General features: G+C 44.7%; 2 protein-coding genes across 2 annotated transcripts in view; both read left to right on the forward strand.

The window, feature by feature from the left end:
• Positions 1-16056, forward strand: part of PTPRR (protein tyrosine phosphatase receptor type R) — a gene marked incomplete at its 5' end in the record, with an annotated part of 201775 nt that extends 185719 nt beyond the window's left edge. Inside the window, 2 exons of the mRNA XM_014786722.2 lie at positions 581-694; positions 15453-16056. Coding sequence (XP_014642208.2) covers positions 581-694; positions 15453-15546 — 208 coding nt within the window. The remainder of the gene's footprint in view (positions 1-580; positions 695-15452) is intronic.
• Positions 16057-17244: 1188 nt separating this feature from the next.
• Positions 17245-20410, forward strand: part of PTPRB (protein tyrosine phosphatase receptor type B) — a 108246-nt gene continuing 105080 nt past the window's right edge. The window contains exons 1-2 of the mRNA XM_014786721.2: positions 17245-17344; positions 18538-18933. Of these exons, the coding sequence (XP_014642207.1) occupies positions 17290-17344; positions 18538-18933 (451 nt within the window). The 5' untranslated portion in view covers positions 17245-17289. The remainder of the gene's footprint in view (positions 17345-18537; positions 18934-20410) is intronic.

The following is a 20410-nucleotide window of genomic DNA, read 5'->3' on the forward strand; positions in this document are numbered from 1 at the left end:
GCTGCCACCTGCACATCAGTGACTTGGAAATACGTGCCCCCAGACACATCGCTCTCCCAAACAGAACTGAATCTTCAGTTATTCCTGGGGGTTCAGCGTCAGTGTATCTGAGACCAAGCTCCCCTCTCCCTCCCTCAAATCAGACTTGTTCCAGAACTCTCCGCGGAGTCACTGGCACCACCAGTCTCCTGTCCTCTGGGAGAGGCCGTCTTTGACTTTTTGCTTTTCTCCCTGTTCAACAACTGCATCCTCCAGATTCACACGTGTGACATGTGTAAGTCTTTCCCTCCTTTCTAGAGCCCACGCCTCACCTGAATTCAGGCCCCAAGTCTTCTCCGTGGACTATTTACAGTGCCTTCTTCACGGTCCTCCCACCCGTGGCCCTTCACCCCGCTCATCCCACTGTAACCACAGACGGAGTGCCGTGTGCACGCAGCACACGGCCGGGACTGTGATCCTCAGCTCCTGACGACTCTTGTTGATGCAGCTGCTGTTTCAGATCGTAAAGCGCCCTTTAAAAGAGTGTGTTTTATCTTTGCTGTTTTTCCTCCACCTGATATTCCTCGTCTTTTCTTTTCAGTGCGGGGATAGGTAGGACGGGGTGTTTCATCGCCACGTCCATTGGCTGTCAACAGCTAAAAGAAGAAGGAACTGTCGACGCGCTCAGCATTGTCTGCCAGCTTCGAGTAGACAGGTGAGTGTCCTTGGGACTTCGTGATAGGGACCTCCCTCAGGGCAGCCTTGTCCGTCACAGCCTGATCTGGTCAGCCTACTGTTCTAAACATCGCAGGCTCCGAAGTCCTGAGTCTCTATAGAGATGTGTGTAAATGCTCAAGAATAGACATTACATTAAAAAGCCATCCAAGGAAGTGTTATCTGCAACACTGACCATCAGGAGTCCAAAGCCAAAAGCTCCTGCTCACCCCGTCCTCATCTCCAGCACAGGGTGTGCGTGGCAGAAGCTGTTCCTTCGTGGTCTTCACCTCTGCTCCTTCCTGTGTGGTCCTTTGGGTGCACTCCTTTGTATGTGCTCTGCATCTTCAATGGACTTGACAGAACCATCCACTTTAGGATCTTGATCCTTTAAAATGAAGCATATATCGTGCTATCAAGCGTCATCTTTTTTTCAGTCTACTTTTTTTTAATTATGAAAAAATGCACATAAAATTTACCATCTTAACCATTTTAAGAGTACAGTTCAGTAGTGTTAAGTACATTCTCACTGTTATGCAACCATCTGCAGAACTCTTTTCATCTTGAAAAACTCTGTCCTCATTAAACAACAACTCCCCACCCCTCCCTCCTCTCAGGCCCTGGCACCTGCGGTTCACCTTCTGTCTCTATGAGTTTGACGACTCTAGGTACCTCATATGAGTGGAATGATTAAGTATTTGTCCTTTTGTGATTGGTTTATTTCACTCAACATAATATCCTCAAGATTTATCCATGTTGTGGCATGTGTCAGAATTTCCTTCCTTTTTAAGGCTGAATAATATTCCCTTGTATATACATACATATTTTGTTTCTCCATTCCTCCATTGATGAACACTTGGGTTGCTCCCACCTTTTGGCTATTGTGAATAACGCTGCTATGAACATGGATGTACAAAGACTTGTTTGAGATTCTTTGGGTATGTACCCAGAAATGAGATTGTTGTATCATGTAGTAATTCCATTTTTAATTTTTTGAGGAACTGCCATCCTGTTTTCTACAGTGGCTGCACCGTTTACATTCCCACCAACAGCGCACAAGCTTTCCAACTTCTACACATCCTTGCCAACACTTGTTAGATTCTATTTGTTGGGGTTTTTTTTTTTTGAGGAAGATTGGCCCTAAGCTAACATCTGTTGCCAATCCTCCTCTTTTTTTTCCTTTTTTCTCCCCAAAGCCCCAGTAGATAGTTGTATGTCATAGTTGTACATCCTTCTAGTTGCTGTATGTGGGACACCGCCTCAGCACGGCTTGATGAGCAGTGGACAGGTCCAAGCCCAGGATCCAAACCAGTGAACCCCGGGCCGCCAAAGCGGAACCCGCGAACTTAACCGCTACACCACCGGGCTGGCCCTTTGGGTTATTTTACTAGTCACCATCCTAACGAGTGTGAGGTGGAACAGCCATTTTTATATAGAGATGGTTGGGCACCTTTGTGATGATCTCTGTTTATTTGTTGAAAACAGAACAAACAAGAAACCTCTCTTCTTCTTTGCTCCACAACTGAGCCTAGCTGGGTAAATGAACAGTTGAGTCAGTGATGGAGAAAGTGAGCAGATGCTCCTTGAGAACAGGCACAGAGAGAAAGATGCCAAACTGGCACGTGAGCAGCCGGCCCCTCTGCTCTGCAGTTCAGTGTGCTGCACTGGAAGAAGAGGTGTCCTGAAAGGTTCTCTTCTGTTATTCATGCAGCGAATACTTATCAGTTACCTCCTGTGCCCAAGGCATTGTTCTAGATGCTTTGAGTACAGCATTAACAAGATGAGTGAGGCTCTGCTCTCCCAGGGTTTACAAGCTGACACAGAGAGAGAGACAGACAGACAGTAAAAGAGCCAAGAAATAAACAGGATGATTTCAGACAGGTCAATGCTGTGACGTAATAAAACAAGAGGCCACGGGAGCTGAGCCGCTCGGACTTCAGTCCTGTGACCTGGAGATTCCTGACAGTGGAGAGCTACCTTTTAAGATTCATTGGACAAGTGTTTATTGAGCACCTACCATGCGCTGGATTCTGGGATTTCAATAAAAGAGACAAGAGAATTATTCCGAAAGTTCAGTGAGATAAGAACCTCAGCAAAGGTTCTCTGTGTTGTCGTCCTCTTCATTATTACTAAAATTCTTGGTACAATTTCTCCTAGCTCTAAAGATTAAACATCTGAACCCCCTTTGCGGTGAGGTGTTCCCTCCCCGTCCCAGCTGCTCCCTGTCTCCTTTTAATGACAGCCCCTGAGTCTCTGCGAGTGCATCTTCCCTCTCTTTCCTCTCGACTCTGACTGGCTTCTTAGAGCCTGTTCACCGTGGTGGTGGAGACTCTGGAAGCACATTGCGTGGTTTGCATCCTGGCTGCACCGTTTCCTGCCTGTGTGGCCTCAGGCGAGTCACTGGATTGCGTCTTGGTTTTCTCATCTGGAAAATGGACGTAATGACAGCGTCTACTTCCTGTAGTTGTTGTAAGGGTTCAGAGAGAACCGTAAAGCCCCCGGCACGTGATAAGCGTGCCGTCAGATTCGCACAGTCATTGTCCATGCACATAGCATCTGTAAACTGCAGCTAGTAATACCCAGCCCCCGGGCTTCAGCAACGTGGAGACAAGGTTACACCCATGCAGAACTTAGCCATGTTCCTTACCCTCTCTCTACCCTCCTTGCTCCCCCCTTTGCATACCCCACATGTAACTGCTTCCAGAACCATTTTCTTGTTGTGCATAGGATCAGCTCCATAGATCTCTGCCCCTCCTCCTACGATTGCTCCCTTAGTCTCCTGAAGCCCCCTGCCTCCCCTCCAGACCATCCACCCAGCTGGAATAGGATCCCATGGCTTCACTTCACACTCTGTCCTTCTGCCTCAGGGGAGGGACACACAGTCAGCCAGAGCTGCTCCGCCAGTGACTTCTCTCTCCCGCCTTGTGCTTCTGTAAACAAGGCTCCTGCACGGATCCCAAGTCCCCCAGAACGCCAGTTCACACCCCTGCACCCTGCTTTCCTGCTGGCCCGTGCTGAACTCCGTGAACCCGGATACCTGCATGGCTCTAAACTGACCCCAAGCCGACTGCCTCCAGCACCTGCTCTGGCCCTACTTAGAACAACACCCTGCAAGAACAAGCTGGGTTTGCTGCTTGTTTTGGCTCTCAGTCTTAAATCCGGGCTCTTCTCCCCCCCTCCTCCCACCGCCCCACTGCTCCTGTAGCCTGACCTCCACCTGGGTTTCCACTTCCGGGTCACAGTCCCTGTCAAATCCACCAAATTGTCCTCCAGCTTTGAATGGAATCACAAATGCATTTTTTAAACCGTATCACAATGCCTCCCCTATCGGCTCCTTCCTTCCTAAAGCAAAAGGTCAGAGATTTTAGCCTTGGCCTTCTCTCGTCACCAAGGTCTTCTCACAAGGCTTGTCTTTTACTGCTGATAGGATCCTCAAAACATCCCACTTCTCTGTTGATCTGAAGCCTATGGCTCCCCACCCCCTGGATTTGAATTGCTGCCAGTATGTGTCTCGAAATCATTCTCACTGATTTATTAATCAGGATCTCTTCTACGTAAACTCTTTCCGAGCAGCTGCTTCTGTTTGTGAAACGGATCCTCTCCTTAGAGCTTTCCTTGAAAGGTCTTTCCTTTGCCTTCCTTCCTTCATAGGATCAACATAGATTTTCCTTTTCTTGTTGAGTATTCCCCTAGGTATTATGAAAAGCAAAACAGAAACCTTCCTCCTTTCCTTCACCACATTCAGCTTCTTTCCCCATCATTCTTGCCTCTTGCGTCAGTTCCTCAGCTCTTTCCTGTCAGACTTCGCTTTTTAAATTCCAATGTAGATGACTGCCACCATTGACCACGTCCTCAGCTCCAGCTGGTGAAGGGAAAGCTGGTCTCAGAGAATCCAAACGTCCGCCTTGCGGCTCTGGCAGCTTTATCGTTCCTCATCAGTTCTTCAGACCTTGTCCCTCCCTGGTCTCCGTGACCGTCCTTTCTCCGTGGCCGTTCTTGCCTTCAGTTCTGGATCTGTCTCCAGACATTCCAGAAAGCACTCTCAACACCCGGAAGTGTGTCTGATTACGGTCTCTCCACCATGGTCTTCAAAGCATAGGTCTCTTGTAACTCCCAAAGTGAACCCAAGAGTAGGAAAAGAGGTATTCCTTGGTCCCGTTTTTTAAAACAAGGAAACAACGAATTCGAGATATCAAGTAACTTGCCCAAGGTCATCCTCTTTGGAATCCAGGATTTCTGATTTCTAACTCAAAACATGTGACTGTTATAGATAAAGGTAAACAGGCTTTGGGAATATATTGGTTGTAAAACTGCCTGACAAAAACACGTCTCCTCAATAATGCATTACCAATTAAAAGAAAATGCAATGACACCATGATTTTTACAACAATGTTTCGCGTGAATGAGAACTGCTTCACGAGTAGATAGAGGGGTACCGTCAGCAGTTGCCTTGTTAGTAGAATCTGAGGGACGTAGGACAGTTGTCTCATCCCAAACCGTCTGTCTGTGGAGGAAACCTAAACATCCGTGCTGACTATCTGAAATGCTGCTCTGAGAGAGCAGTCTTTGAAGTTCATTCAACCTAGAGATAGGAAGTGAGATGACTCTCCACGTCTTCTCAGCCGTTAACACTTTGATAAACAGGGTGATCCACCGTTTCCAGTGTGGCAGCTGGAGGGAGGGTGACCCCCACGTCATCAACATATTCAGAACATGGGTTTCGATGAAGCGGATTGAAGAGAGGGCTCCAGAGCTGGGCACCCCTGAGACCCCACAGTCGAGGAGACTGTAGACAACTCTGGGCACTGGGAAGGTGAGGGGCCAGGAGAGGAAGCAGAAGAGCATTAGCAAGGGACGCCTCCATCAAGGTCGGCTACCTAACTTGAGGGCCCAGTGCAACATGAAAATGTGGGGCCCCTTTTTCAAAAACTATTAAATATTTCCAGACAGTGACAGCAGAGCATTACCCCAAGCGCTCAGAGTGGTGCTCCTGGATCACATGTACACTCGTTCATTCATTCAGCAAACATTCAGCAAACACCTGCTGCTGAGCGTGCGTCAGGCACTGGGGTGTGGAAAGACGGCTTCCTTAGCAGGCTTTTCCAGATGTGTCTCTCAGGGCATTCGACTGGGAGAGCCTGCTAAGTGCCAGACTCTCTTAGACTGTGTTCAGGCAATAAATAGGTTCTCAACTAAGTTTGAAAAAAAGCAGTATACTATATTTCTTTGAATTCCTCTTCACTTGGATATTCACAGTAGGTGATAAAGCATTAAAGGACCTGATAAGTCCCCCAGCCCAGAACCCGTGTAGCTTCCTTTAAGCACTATTCACATTTATTTGACCACACGAAACTTTCCTCAAAGACCATCCAAATGGGAGGGAAAGAAGTTGAAGAATAATAAAGATAAACTGTTCTTTCAAGAAGTTTGGTGGTGGAGAGAAGACTGGAGATGGCATGAGGATTTGAGCCTGGGTGGGGACCACAAGAAGGGGGAGGAAAGGATGAGACTGACTCATCCGAAGCATCCCACAGAGTACACAAATGACAGGGCCCTCGCAGCACGTCGAGCACTGGTATTTTGTGCTGTGCAGGGTACAAGCTCACGGGATTTCCCTGTCCTTTCATCCTCTTCAACACATCCTCTACCCACTCGTGATCCACGCTGCACACTGCACACCCTTTAGAATCTACCCCCCACGCCCCACTCATGTCTGCCTCCTCTGAGAAGCCCAGGGCACGGTGAACAGCAAAGAAAAAGAAAGACAGTGGTTTGGATACTTAAAATGGGCTTGTTCGTAATGGTTAAGTCAAGAGTTTGAGCATCGAGCAAGATCAAAAACCTGATCTCCCCCAATCCCCCCAAATTAGAACACCTGATCATTGTTATTCAACATGACAAAAACAGGTAATTTGTACTCAGATCACAAATCTGCATTTTAGCAATAAAGACAAACAGTCTGGTTTAGAGGTGAGTGTATCATGCTGAATGGATGTTTCCAGTGTAACAACAATGACAAAGCCATTTGACGGATTCCTTATTCTCTGGCAAGGCATTATTTTTATTGGCTTCAGGGCAACTTCTATTAATAGATGCTACAGTTCCCACTGCAGATTCATGAGTCTGTGAGTCTCCTTTTAATAATATTTTTGAGCAAATTTTGAACTAAAATAGGATTTCTTTTTTTCCAAATAGGAGTTCAAATTCAGTGCAAGGCACCCACAGGTGTTTTATTTAGAAGTGCATTAATGGCTCATTCCTTCATTCCCATAGCATTTGTTTTTAATTAAAAGATGAAGTTGGTGGCAGGCAGTCGGAGCTGAGCACTGGCTTGTGAGACTGGTAAGCAGGCAGCCCTGAGAGACTGAGGTGCCAGAGACGCTGGGCCAGAGGTCAAGCATCTGGTGCTAACCCTGGCTCTGCCCCTAATCCCTGTGCATCCACTTGTCACTCCGTCTACATACGTAAAAAGAGAGATGGGGCGTAACAGTGGTCCCCAACCTCTTCTGGTATGGGGACCCCACTTTTAAGAATAACATATTTCATGGACCCCAACCTAATAGTTGTATTTTAAACCCCATAATGCTTATAATTTTCATTCTGTGACTCACAATATCACCTACATACATTTGAAGATTAGTGATCCACATGTATGTGTGTTTCTTTGGTCTACAAATAATGCTGGGAATGCAAGTGGATCTGAGGACCCCTCCAGTAAGATGCCTTTTCCATTCTGGATTCAGTGGCGGGGAAGTGATCGTGGCTTTCTGAAATCCCTTTCACTCTTGTGGTCTTGGAGTCTTTGAACCTTTGTTTCCGTAGAGAACAATGGAATGGCAATTATAGACGGTCATAACATTTGCTGAACACCTACTAGGAAAAGGATGGTTAAAAAAAATCTGGCCATAAGAATATTGTACAAATCTCTCATCCTTCAGGGGAATCCAAGACCTGAAGGAGTGAATGATGTATCCAAGGTCACATAACACATTTGACTGTCTTTTTTTTTAACACTCTAAACTAAATTTCCAATTAGATTGGCTAAATTCTGGAGTTGTTTGGTTCCCAAAAGACTATTGTTTTCTGGAGTGGGAGCCCTAAATGGGTTAAGCACAGATTAAGAGAGAGGAAGTCCACATTCTAACCCCGACTTTGACATTGACCCTGAACTAGTTGCTATATAAACCAGGGAAAATTGTTATCTCTGATGGTTTCAGTTTAGATTATTTATTATTAATTTCTGAACATGAGAAGAACAATGAACTTTCTATTGATCATCATGGCTGTGAAAAGGGATATTTTGCTCAGTCACATTTTCCTGTTAATGGAAAGTTACCACACATGCATAGGTCAACAATTTTCAAAAATTATGATGAAAAAAAGGAACCATAGCATTAGTACTAAACTGGACACAGTGTAATCATGTTTTATTACTTAGAAAACCCTTCTATATGTTGTTTAAATCTTCTACTCTTAAATATCGCTAAGATCCTGTGACTATATCACCTAATTAAGAATTCCAGTTTCCATTAAAGCCAAACCAACCAGCTTTCACTGCATTTAGCTTCTGCTACAAGAGATCCATTTAGGCTTTTGGACACCAAGCTTTCACCATGAGATGGTGACAGAAGGTCATTTACACACTGAGTAGGAGAGAAGCACCTGTCCCTTTAAAATGTAATAATAATAATCCATATAATAAAATGGCCCAGGAAACTCAGAGAATGCTCCCATGCACGTGGATGTTACAGGAGGGTGACTAAAGAGCAAGATGTGACCATCAGAGACGTCCAGGCAGAGAGGAACCGAACTCGTCCCCCTGCAGGCTGATCTTAGGCAACTTCTTTCTTTCAATCCCATTCGGCACCTCTGGACACTGGAAGAATGTGAAAACAGAATTTGGGAAATGAAACATGTAAAACAATATGCGGTCCCGAGGCCTTTTTCTTTTCTTCTTTTTCTTTTTCCTTCTTCTCCAGAAACAGGAAACAATCTGTCCGCTCCTCCCTTTTGAGAGTCGGTGGTGAAATCTGCAGTTGTCCTGAGCATCCTTACCCTGGAGACCTCAAACTGGAGTGACATCCAGACAGGATAGAAAATGCTTCCAGTGTGCGTCACATCATTGTTCCAATGTAGTGATTAATCACCTCAGTTGATGGTTTTTTCTTTTTTTAGCTGTAACAACCTAAGAGGAGGAATATACCTGCCATCAGAATCCTAGGCTAATATGTGTCCCCAAAATATTGTTTGTTTCCAAAACTTGGTTAAAATAATTCCGAAGCTAAAATTTCCACCTGTTGGTATAATTTATATCAGCCTTAGCCTTACGTTTAGCCAGATCCCCTGCCTTCCCAAATAGTCACAGAGATTCCTTTAATTAATGAATTTCAGAGATCCCATGTGAAGATCAGGAATTGGACATTTTGGTTTACTTATTTTAAAGACACTTAAAGAGAAAGCCCTAGAAATTGGTCTGGATTTACCCGATGTCACGGTTCCTGAGATCATAACGAGAGGTCCTCTTGTAAAATAGATTGTGCCAATTGACTTGCCCAGGTGTTGCCAAGACAACCTTTTCCTTCTTCTCAGCTTGGAGTTAATTGAGTGTTAACCTGGGTGTTTAGAAGAAAATCGGCTAATTTTCAGGCAAAAAATGGAACTCAAAATAAACTAGAGCATTAAATTATCATTGAATTTTCATTTGACCTGTGCTGGCTTTCATGTCCTACAAATACTTTGTAGGGAAAGCATCTGTGTTCAGAATACCTGGTCAGAATCAGTCAAAACATTTGCGTTACATTCTCCCTGCTTGATATGACATCTGAACAAAGACGTGGGGACAACCTTTGTAGAGGCACTGGGTGACAGCACAGACTCCGGCCTTGCTGGACTCCAGCCCCAGCTGTGGGAGATCTACCCACGAGGCACATTAACACCCACACCTTTTGTTCTAAATTTACCATACCAAACTTTACCACAAGAATTCCAGATTCGAACATAATAAAAAGCCAAGGCGTGTAGTTCCATTGTTAGCCCAGAGTGAGTCAGCGCTGCAGAATTTCTTCTGTCTCCTGATTAGACCGGATGCGAGCTGGGCGGGGCGGCAGGAAAGGCTGCTCTCTGTACGTGTGAGTTAATAGTCACAAAAGGTCACAATTTTAACATGTTAAAACCCAGATCTCTCTCCTGGGCCTCTGGAGGGGTTCTTTCGACATGCTCCCCCAGCAGCCAAGGGAAGAACTACATTTTCCTTCTGACGGAGTTCACCCACAGCTGACACAGCTACGTGCCTCCCCGCACGGAGACGAGAGGACACTGACTTTTGTGTTGGGCGGGGCCCGTGTGATGTGAGATATCTGACATTTCTGGAAGGGCCGCTTATCTGAATTTTCTCTGGCCTGGCCAGATACACGGTCCATAGTCTATGGCCACAAAGAAATCAGAGCCACACAGCTAAAAACCACTTTTGCAGTCACAGAAATGACTTTCTTCCACAGCCTGGAATGGGCATAATTAGGATAAACAAATAATTTATCCTCCAAAGCAAGGCAGTTCTGAGAGTGAAAGGTGGCTCGATTAATAATGACACCAGGACAACAGGCGTGAACCAGGACTGTCCCAGGCAAACCAGGTGCATGATTGCCCTGGGCATGGTGTTAATTAAACGATGACCGAAAGAACAAGAGAAGAACATGGAGCATTTACTTATTACCACTAAATAACAGCCACTGTGCTGAGCGTTTTATGGATTATCTCATTCCAACCTTGCAAAACTAGAAAACTGACTAGGTAAGTGCTGTCTGCCAGGCTGGTGGTTTTCAAATTTCTTTGTAAACAATGGGAAACAAAACAATGAGAAGACAGAATCTCCCACAGAACACCAGGATGGAAAACAGATGCAAAAACGATAATTAAAAAAACAACAGAAAGCAAGACTGCCCTGGTCAAAATTGGGATCAGGAGATGTTCTGAAGGCCGCATCGCCTCCTCCAGGCAGCCCGTGCCCCGAAGGCACCACCGTGGGACCTGGGCTTCTGGGGATTCTGGGAGGAGCTCTGACTCGTTTAATCCTCACAATCTGCTGCAGTTTGTCATTGATGTCATTTTACAATTGAGGAAACCCTGGCTGGGAAGGATTAAATGATTTGTCCAAAATCATATAGCCAGCAGCTTCCAAAGCAAGGATTCAAGCTCGAATCTGTCAGACTCCGAGCCCCCTTCCTTCCACAGCATCACCTGCCTCCACCACAGTGGACTTCTGGGTTGGCCAATATTTGGAAACGGATCTGGATCTTTCCATCTAGGCTCGCTTGACCTGGCAACACTGTGTCCTCTGCCAGTGTTGCTCTTAGTTGTCCAAGGCCTTGGAGGCCCCACCCCAGAGCCTTCCAAACAGTCTTGTTGACCAGAGAGTCCCAAGAGTAACAGTAACAATAACATACTAACAATATGGCGTCTACGTGTGCTCAGCTGTGTGCTGGACGTTTTAAATGGACCATCCCATTTATTTCTCACAACAATGCTACGAGGTAGACGCTATCATTTTATTACCTCGTCCTTTTGCAGATGAGAAAACTGAGCAGTGCAAAGATTATGTAAGACATAAAGAAGGCAGCTAGTGGGTGGTGGAGACAACACGAATGGTGTCTTTTTACCTCTTAACACACTCTGGTCCCTGCTGAGAATGAACCTGACACCGTGGTGTTCCAACTCTTTTCAAGCCGGTTGACCCTCTCACAGGAACCGGGCTCCCTGCCCTGGTTGTATACGACGTTTCTCTATGATAAACTAGCTCCTGCTTGGCAGTGCATTGCAGCTGAATGTGTTACTCTTGCTGGGAAAAGATTTGTACCTGAAGAGGGCTCTCCCGGGAGAGACAATGCTCTAACACGATGTACTGAGTGATGGTGGTGATGTCAAGCTGCCCGCCAGGTGATGGTCCAGCTGTCTGGGCCCCAGAGGCCTTCTCTACTGGAGCATCATCTTGATCGCTACGGAAATCTTTTCAAATCTTAGCCTTGGTTGAGTTTAAACTGTGATCTATTGGAGGTCAAGGATAATTTTAGTGCCTGCTCTCTAAAAGGGAGTTGGATGATGCCTTTTAAAGTAATAAATGGGCGTCCCTGCTTCTTACCTTCAAAGACCAGCTTGGTTAGGAAGTCTACATCAGTGACACAGATCCCAGCTTCAGCAAGTCCAAGGGGCCCTGTCTGACCTGAAAGATGCCTGGGGACCAAGTCAGAGCTCTCCTGGAGGGTGAATTATTACAGGGCTATCCTGAGGGTTCCATAATTAGTCTAGCACTGTTCATGGATTCCGTAATGTATTTTGTATATAGGCACTGTAGCTGCTTCTTGGGTATTTTTTACTATGGCCAGTCTATAAAAAGACTATATTTGTCCCATAATAGAGTAAAATCTGCAGGGTAATCCTAGATTTTAAGATCTTACAAAGCTCAACAGAGTATTCTACATACCAATATATGCAATTGGACATTTATTAAATATTTTCAAAGATGATGGTGGTGAGTTCCTGAGTTTGAGCCAGCCTCCAGTGAATGCATTGTGGGACACCCTTTGCCTCTTTTAGCCTGGAGTTTGTCTGTTTTCCCGTGAAAATATCATGGCCTGGGGAACCCCTTAACAGGTATTTACTTAGGACCAGTAAGTGCTTTTCACTGTTGCAGATACGAGACTGTGACATCACGCCTGCCCTTAGAGGACCTATGACCTAGTTGGAAACAATAATGGAACGGGATTAGACAGTATGTAACATGATATCAAATTACTTATAATAAAGACCCTACCTTGGCCCTGTCTTTTTCTACCAATTTAAATGACAGATAAAAAGATATAAGGTATGCTTGTTAAAAATCAGGAACACCCAAAGCTAGAAGTGAGACATGGAAGGCTAATATAGTGAATGATAGGAATAGTGATTTCAGTAAATAAGAACTTTGTGCTGAAACCAACAAGTTGAAATTAATAGGAATAAATAGAAGGTCTTGCATTTAATTTCAAAAATTCAATAGCATAAGTACAGAATGGAAGAGAGCTGTAATTTTCACATTCAAAAAAATCCTGTGGACTTTTTCATTAAGCTAAACCTTCAGTCAGTACCCTAAAACGCTGCTGAGCAACAGGCACTAGCTAGGCCCTGTGGGGTCTTACCACCCGACGCGCCGGCAAACGCAGCCTCGTTGGCCTGTAACACGTAGCTCAAGGGAGAAAATTCCCGCTGACGAGATCCCCTCGGGAGTAGACACAACACTCCAAGAAGGTCCTAGCTGATGAAATGACCTAGAGAAGAGGGAGACGAGACGGAGGAGTGACAGGGAAACCAGGCTGTACAGAAATGCTGAGTGGACACAGGATGTTTAGTCTGGAGAAGAGAAGATCTTGGGACTTTGATGCTTGTTTTCCAGTGTTTAGAGAGCTATTGTGTAACTACAAGAGGAGGCTTAAGACTTTTTTGGGTTATTTCAGTTCGACCAATGGGGTGACAGCTGGAGAGGAGCAGATTTATTTTGATGTCTTCAAAGGTGTTCCTGCCAACTCTGGGAAAGGCGGGCTCTAAGGGTACCTCGCCGACGAGCATTCCAGCAGAGGCTAGCTGACCATCTGCTATGTGGCTGCTCCCTTCTAGAAAGACTACATTCTGTCAGAGACAGGAATAGATGATCTCTGAGGATCCCTCTGACGCCAAGTCTTTATTTTTATTTTCCAAATTAAGTGGGAAGTGATATAACTTTTCATATACCTTTCTTGAGCCTTCAGACCAACAAGAATTTTGCTAGCTACAACCAATGAGTTTGTTTCCCCATCTTCCCCAACTTTACTGGCTGAAACAACGTTAACTTAGTTAACAGAATGTCACAGTGAATACACTCCACACATTAAAATTCACTACTCACCCATCTGGGGTAAAATTAAAATTCACTGCTCGCCCATTTGAGTTATCAAAACCTAGACTGTATCTCCATTCATTTACCAGTTGGACCTATAAATACCAGTTCTCATCAGAACAGACAAGAAGGGAAAATCTTGCCTCAAAGTGAGAGAAAGGGCGAGAGGAAGTCCACAGACCAGAGTCCGTGGGATGGAGCACATATAAGCCTCCACACACTGTCTGCAGCTCAAGGGGGAGGATGGACGATCCCCTGAGCTGTGTGAATGCCAGAGGAAGGGAGGCACCTCTGAGCTCCTTGGAGCTGCCCTAATATTTACGGTGGGTGTATCTCCCCAGCTTCACAGTCAAGGCCAGCATCTTCCGGACACCTGCTATGTTTTTAGGTGTGCCCAGATTTCATCCTCCAGCTAAGAGTTACGACATCCTCAGCTGGCCATTTCTGTTGTCAGCTTATGACCAAGGAACACGTTGGCCAGCAAGTTGCCTTCAGAACAATGAATTGTACAGTTCTAGGGGAAAAAAAAAACAATGAAATATTTCTGCCAATAAGTTGCTATCACCAAAAACTGCATATTTACATCTTTATTTCTTGCAAAATACATCATTTTGGCATCATGTCGACTGCTTGGTTTAGTTTGAAGGATGAAGTCTTACTGCTTTAATATCTTGTAAGCTTATATTTATAGAGATTGACAAGTAAACGCAGATACAAATTCAGTTTTAGTTATTACCACTAACCAGAAATTATGTTACAAAGAGGCAATATATCTTGTTTTTAAGTCGAAGTGCTTATATGGTCTAAAAATTATTTTGAGTGGTAACAACAGCCGCTAGGAAGAACTGGCTAAAACAATTTCAAAATTGGTTGTATGACCTCAGAGTTGTGGAGACTATATTTATAGGACTTCCAACTGTTACTAACAGTGATGCTGTTACTCAGTGAGCAGGAAAAATAAGTAACGTTCATACTAGTGTCTAGTAGGTTTGCCAAGTAGAAGAACCATCATTATAAAGAGCAAGGTGTAATACAGGTATTTTATCTATAAAAGTGTAATGAAAAGCATCATCATTTCTCATGCAGGCAGCTGCCTTCTACCAATGTGGTAACAAAGGCGTGCTGGGTAACTAGTGACCACAATGACGACCACAAGAGGAAACCAGAGCCGATTCCCTTTTTCCAGCTCTTTTAGGGCCCACCTGCTACTGTGTTTGGACACCGAGCACACCCCACCCAAGGCTGGGCTGCTTCCACAACGAGCTCAAAGAGACCAGTCCAGGTGGTGACCTTTTACTTGTGGAAAGAGTGACGTTTCACAGCTGAGTTTTGGTGGTAAACCTACTTCAATCAATTTTAATCCAGGTGCACAAACCATTTTAACATAGATGCATGACAAGGCAACTGAGAAGTACCACGAACACTCCAGATGCGTGAATTCATTTAACCTCACCACGATCCTGTGAAGTAGGTTCTGGCATTACCCCACCTGAACAGAGGAGGAAATGGAGGAACTTTCCCATGGTCACACAGCTAACAAACGGCAGGGGAGGGTTTGAACTCGGGCAGCCTGGCTGGGCTCAAAGTCCAGACACTTCACCATCGGGCGCAGTACAGCCTCCCTGGGAAGGCGTGCAGGTGAACTTGACCAAACGCTGGTGTGTGCCAGCACTGTGTTAAGCCCGTACGTACATCAGCACATCCAGTCCCCCAGCTGGGTCATCCGGACACAGGCAAGAGTCACCAGGCCCACTGCTGTGTGTTGTGGGCACGACAGCCTGGCCTGGACGTGGTCTCTGTGTCCCTTAGCTTGGGGGGTGTAGCAGTAACTTCTCGTGTCATCTCTTCCCTGCAGGGGCGGCATGGTCCAGACCAGTGAGCAGTATGAGTTTGTGCACCACGCTCTCTGTCTGTACGAGAGCCGGCTTTCGGCAGAAACTGTCCAGTGATTCTCTGAAGATTCGCCCGACCCTCCATCTCTGGGGGTGATGAATCAATTATCCACCTGAGGCTTCTAGAAGGAGTTTCCTGCGGTGGAAGGAAGGAGAAGTCCCGACGCCACACTGCAGCACGGACTGTGGAAAACGGCAACATATTGGCGATTGCCAGCCCTCGCGTACCTGAGTGCATTCGTGAGCCTCCCCACGCTATGATGGACGTCCCGAGCTGGTGGAGGTGTGACAATGTCTCACACAGCTGTGCAGGATTCTGTTTTGTGTCCTGACACCTGCCACACAGAGTGTGTGTATGAAATGCTCGGTGACACGTGTCGTCCGGTGACAACGGGAAGAGCTGCTGGAGAGAGGATGCTTGTCTGTGTAGACGCTTCCGTGTTTGCAAACCTGCCTATGAACAGACGTCAGCCAGTCACGCCCCTGTCCCCAGTGCTGTCACCTTCCTCAGTTACCAGAGTCTTGCCACTGAAGGTGCAAGCAATTGATGACAGATTTTTAACAAATAAGTCCTTGTTTTTGAAAAAAAGATCAAAAGTTGTAACTATTTTATATGGAAATGTGTCTTGATAATATGCCCTGTTGCAAGTGTATTGATCAGTATCTCCTGTCAATCAACCAAGAGCACAACGATTGTCATTGGGTGTCTATGTCCTTACTCTCTATCCTTGGGCCTCCAGGTGGCCTCTGCTCCGGGACTCTACCCAAGGTATTTCTCATTGTGAGTCATTTCACCTTCAAAGGGAAAAACAAATTTGTAGCAACTATGACGTATCAAGAATTTTAAACACTTGTTTCTTTTCCTAAGGAGAAACTTTTGAATATGCTGTCTACCTGGAGTCTCTCCCAATCAGAGGGAGCCTTTGGGAATGATGTAACCTGTCCCATTTCCAGAGGTTCTTCAAAAGGATGCTGCCATGCACATCCTTAAATTTCTGAAAGGTTTTAATCCTCAAGAGACAAATAAAATTTTAAAAACTACCCTCAGCAACACTAGATGTTCTGCTCAAATATGAATTTTTAATGCAGCTGTGTTGACTTTGTTTCATACTGCCAATAAACTACTCTTAATACTAAATATTGAGTAAAGCGTCTACTTTTTTTCCTATTTGGATAGAGGCTGTTATCTTTTGGGGGAAGCCTGAAGTAGATAATGTGGTGGGTTTAATTTTAGTCTCTGCCTCTCCCCAGTGGAGATGACTATCTGAAAACGTAATATTATCGCTGAGAGATAAGGACCCAGAAGTGCCGTCATTGTGTGGTCTTCCTCGACAGACTCCCAGCACATCTTTACACCAACAGCTCGTGTCTGTGTCTTTATATCCCTTGTCAGAGACCCTCAGAAAGTACACGGTCTGTGTTTATTCAGCAGAATCATATCACCTGAAGAGGTGTCATGTTGTAGGAACACTCAGTTATCTAAGATCACAATTCCTTTCTTCCCTCTTGAGGTTAACAAGTAGTCATGAGCCAGAGGCATGGTAGGAGAAAACTTATGAGCTTTATTCTGCTCCTGGAGGCTGGAATTTTTCTACATAAAACAAGAGAGGTAGTCAGGATCCCTTCTTTCTAAGGAAGCAGACAGAAGGACAGTGGTGTAAACCTCCCCCACAATTCAATAGGAGGAAGCGCTCGTCACCGACTCCCCACCACGAAGGATTTCCTTCCTCTACTTTGCTTCTCTTATCTGGGAAAATTTTTTTCCCCCCAAGCGAAGCATGAGCAGTTGTTAAGTGGAAAATGGAGGCTGAATTTTACATGGCGATTCTTACCTGCTTGCTCTTCAGGAACTCAGGTGAGTGGGCCTGCCTTGGTGTCCTGTCTTCCTCTAGGCGCCCGCGGAGGAGCCTCTGTCCTTTGAGAAGAGTCTGGAAGAAGGCGGAAATGGAGCCAAGTCTCCATGGCAGTTTAGCCCAAGACAATGAGGAGGGGGATAAAAGGAGCCAGCTCTGCCCACACCTCAGGCCCCAGTGCCCCGGGCAGCTCCTAAAATGGCATCTGGACAGCCGAGAGGGGGGACCTGAGGAGACGGTTTTTGTTATTATCCAACAGCCTGTGACACGCTCCAGGCTTTTCCCCAGCCGGGTTATAGTTTTGTTTTCTTTTGTGTTAAAGAAAGAAAATATAAGAAACATAATTAAAGGGGCGAAGAACTGGGGTGTGTTTTATTTGTAAGTTGTTATTTGGAAGGAAAGTCTGAACATTTTCATGGGAGAGCTGGGAAAATTAAGTAAAACTCAGAAAATAGTTTCTGAGACTGAATATCCCACTTTTTAATGCTGATGTTTAACAATTGGATGTTTAATTTTCTTACCCTGAGAAAAGCTGATTTTTTAATCTATTAATATTTGAGAGAAACTGTAGACATTGTCACAAAATAAAGAACTGCTTCTCTCCAGGACTAAAAGAAATTTAGTTTGTGATAATCAATACTTTGATCGGCTACGAGGTAGTGCTTAGAGGGGTGGAAAAATGTGTTTTATTTTTGGATAAGTGTATCCAATTTTTAAATTTGTGTTCAAACCATTCCATTTGTATACAAATACTTATTGCAAGGCTAACTTAAGAGTTGGGAAAAGGGTGTTTTTTCTAGTAGGGGCAGAGGTGAGATGGGAAAAGTAAAGTCAAAACTGGGCTTTTCATGGCTTCAGCCTATTTAACTAACTGGGCTAAAACGTCACACCATATTTTTGGGTGATTTCATTTCTTTTCCAATCTCCCTTTCCTTATTTCGGTGGGGTGTGTTTTCTTCCCAAAACCACGTGAAAGTAAAAGAAAGGGAGCTAAGTGTGACGTTTGGACATTTTTACATTTTTACATGGGATTTTCAATCACGTGTTGAGTCTGGAATATTCACTTGAAATGACAACAATGGCAGAAAATGAGTAAACCCGGCATTTTGTGTGGCTGATTTGTGGGTGGGTTGTTTTGTTTTCTGGGGGCCTGGCAATTTGCGACCTGGTACTTTATGAGCTTTTCATCTTCCAGAGGGGTTTCAGATTGTCCACGTCCAGAAACAGCGGTGCCTTTTTGAAAATAAGATAGTTGCCGTGGGCTTCTGCAATGGGACCAGCCAGAACCAGCAGTGGACATGGACGGAGGATGGAAAGCTCCTTAATGTTAGATCTGCGCTGTGCCTGGGCATCTCCAACTCCACGAAGGGCCCTTCCCAACCAGCCATCTTTGCCCACTGCTCCCAGGCACCCCGATGGACCTGCTATGAGCAGGAAGGGTTCCTCCAGGTGGAAAATGCCTCTCTGTTTCTCAAGAAAGAAGGCTTCAAGGTAGTGGTCAAGAGGGGCAGGAAATACCTCCATAGCTGGATGAAAATAGACGTCGACAAAGAGGGAAAACCAGTCAATGAAAGCCTCTGCTTAAAAAAAGGTGAGCTATTCCTTTCAGAATCAATTCTGAAAGTTCTGCCTAATGTCTTGGTTTTTCACATTCAGGGGAAATCCACATGCCCCAGCAAATTGCTATGGAGGATCCATAAGCTAATGGAAATGGGGTATGTGCTACCTGTCAATGTGGAAAACTCCATTACCCTTGTTAAAATAAGCCCAACTTTTCTCTTTCTGTCTCTCACTCTTCCTTCCCTTCTCTTCTTTCTTCTTTTATTAATTCAACAAATATTTCTTGAGTTTTTCTTTTGTGCCAGACACGAGGCACTTTGGTTAAGTACTATTAGATGTAGGAATACAGGCCAGGGCACAAACACAGCATACATGTGGAAGGACTAACGCCACTGCACAGGAAGTTAATAATTTTGCTGATGTAGACACTTTCCTTCTCTGATTGTGAGGAGCTATGAGAACACCAAGACGGTGCTTGAGAAGACTAGAAAGATAATAAACAGTGCTTTTCCAAATCTCTTGTACTAATGTTTAGGGGTAGAGATCTTTTGGAGGTAACATACTTTTGAAATGGTAAGAACCAATGTGCAGCCACAGAGTTTTCAGATTCATTGACCATGATGGACACAACCCAGATGGTAGACACGTGTCGACCTTGTATACAGGCACACAAACTCCTGGTGCACCACACAGTTCAGACCTGTGCTAGGAATTTTTATTTGTGGATACAGCTTAATTTTCTATTTTATTTAATTATTTTATTATTTATTTACTTCTCTATTAGAGGTTTGCTTTAGGAAGTCAAGAAAGATAAAACTAACAGAATATTATATATTAGATACAAACGGACCTTACATATCACTGGAGAAATTATCTAGAAATGAAGCCCTACATTAAGGAGACTGAAATCTGCCAAGATTAGGTGACTTGTCCCAGATAATTTAGTGGCACGGGTCTGACTAGAACCCAACTTCTTAGCTCCTTGTCCAGGGTCCACTCCCTTATACAGTGTTTCCCAAATGCTTGACCACAGACGTCTGCCCAGCTGGGCACGTAAGAATTGCCTGGTGTGGGAAGGGAATCGTTCCCATCATTTCTCCCCCATTACCACCTCTGAGACTTTGTTTCAAGAAATCTGGATTTGGGCATAATACTTGATGTTTTTTAAAAAGATCCCCAGATAATATTGATCCATGATCCCATTTGTGGATCAGCATCCACAGTACCTTTATATTTTTCTAATCAGGTGTTGATTTTTGAGGCCTATATGAGTCTTTCCACCATGCTGATCTTCGGACAGTTTTCTGTCATTCATTCGTTTCATAAATTAACCAAGGATTTAATTTGATGCGCTTGAATGCAGCGGGTTCTTCTACAATAGAAGTTGAGCGTTATAGTCCCTGTTCTTATAAGACTTCTGACTAAGAGAATAAGATAAAAATAAAAAGTCAATTAGAAAATTCAACTTTATCAGAGAACATACAGCACATAGCACCAATTTGTACATT

Source organism: Ceratotherium simum, chromosome 17 (genome assembly GCF_057802395.1).
Source record: "Ceratotherium simum simum isolate JZ-2026a chromosome 17, ASM5780239v1, whole genome shotgun sequence".
NCBI lineage: Eukaryota > Metazoa > Chordata > Mammalia > Perissodactyla > Rhinocerotidae > Ceratotherium > Ceratotherium simum.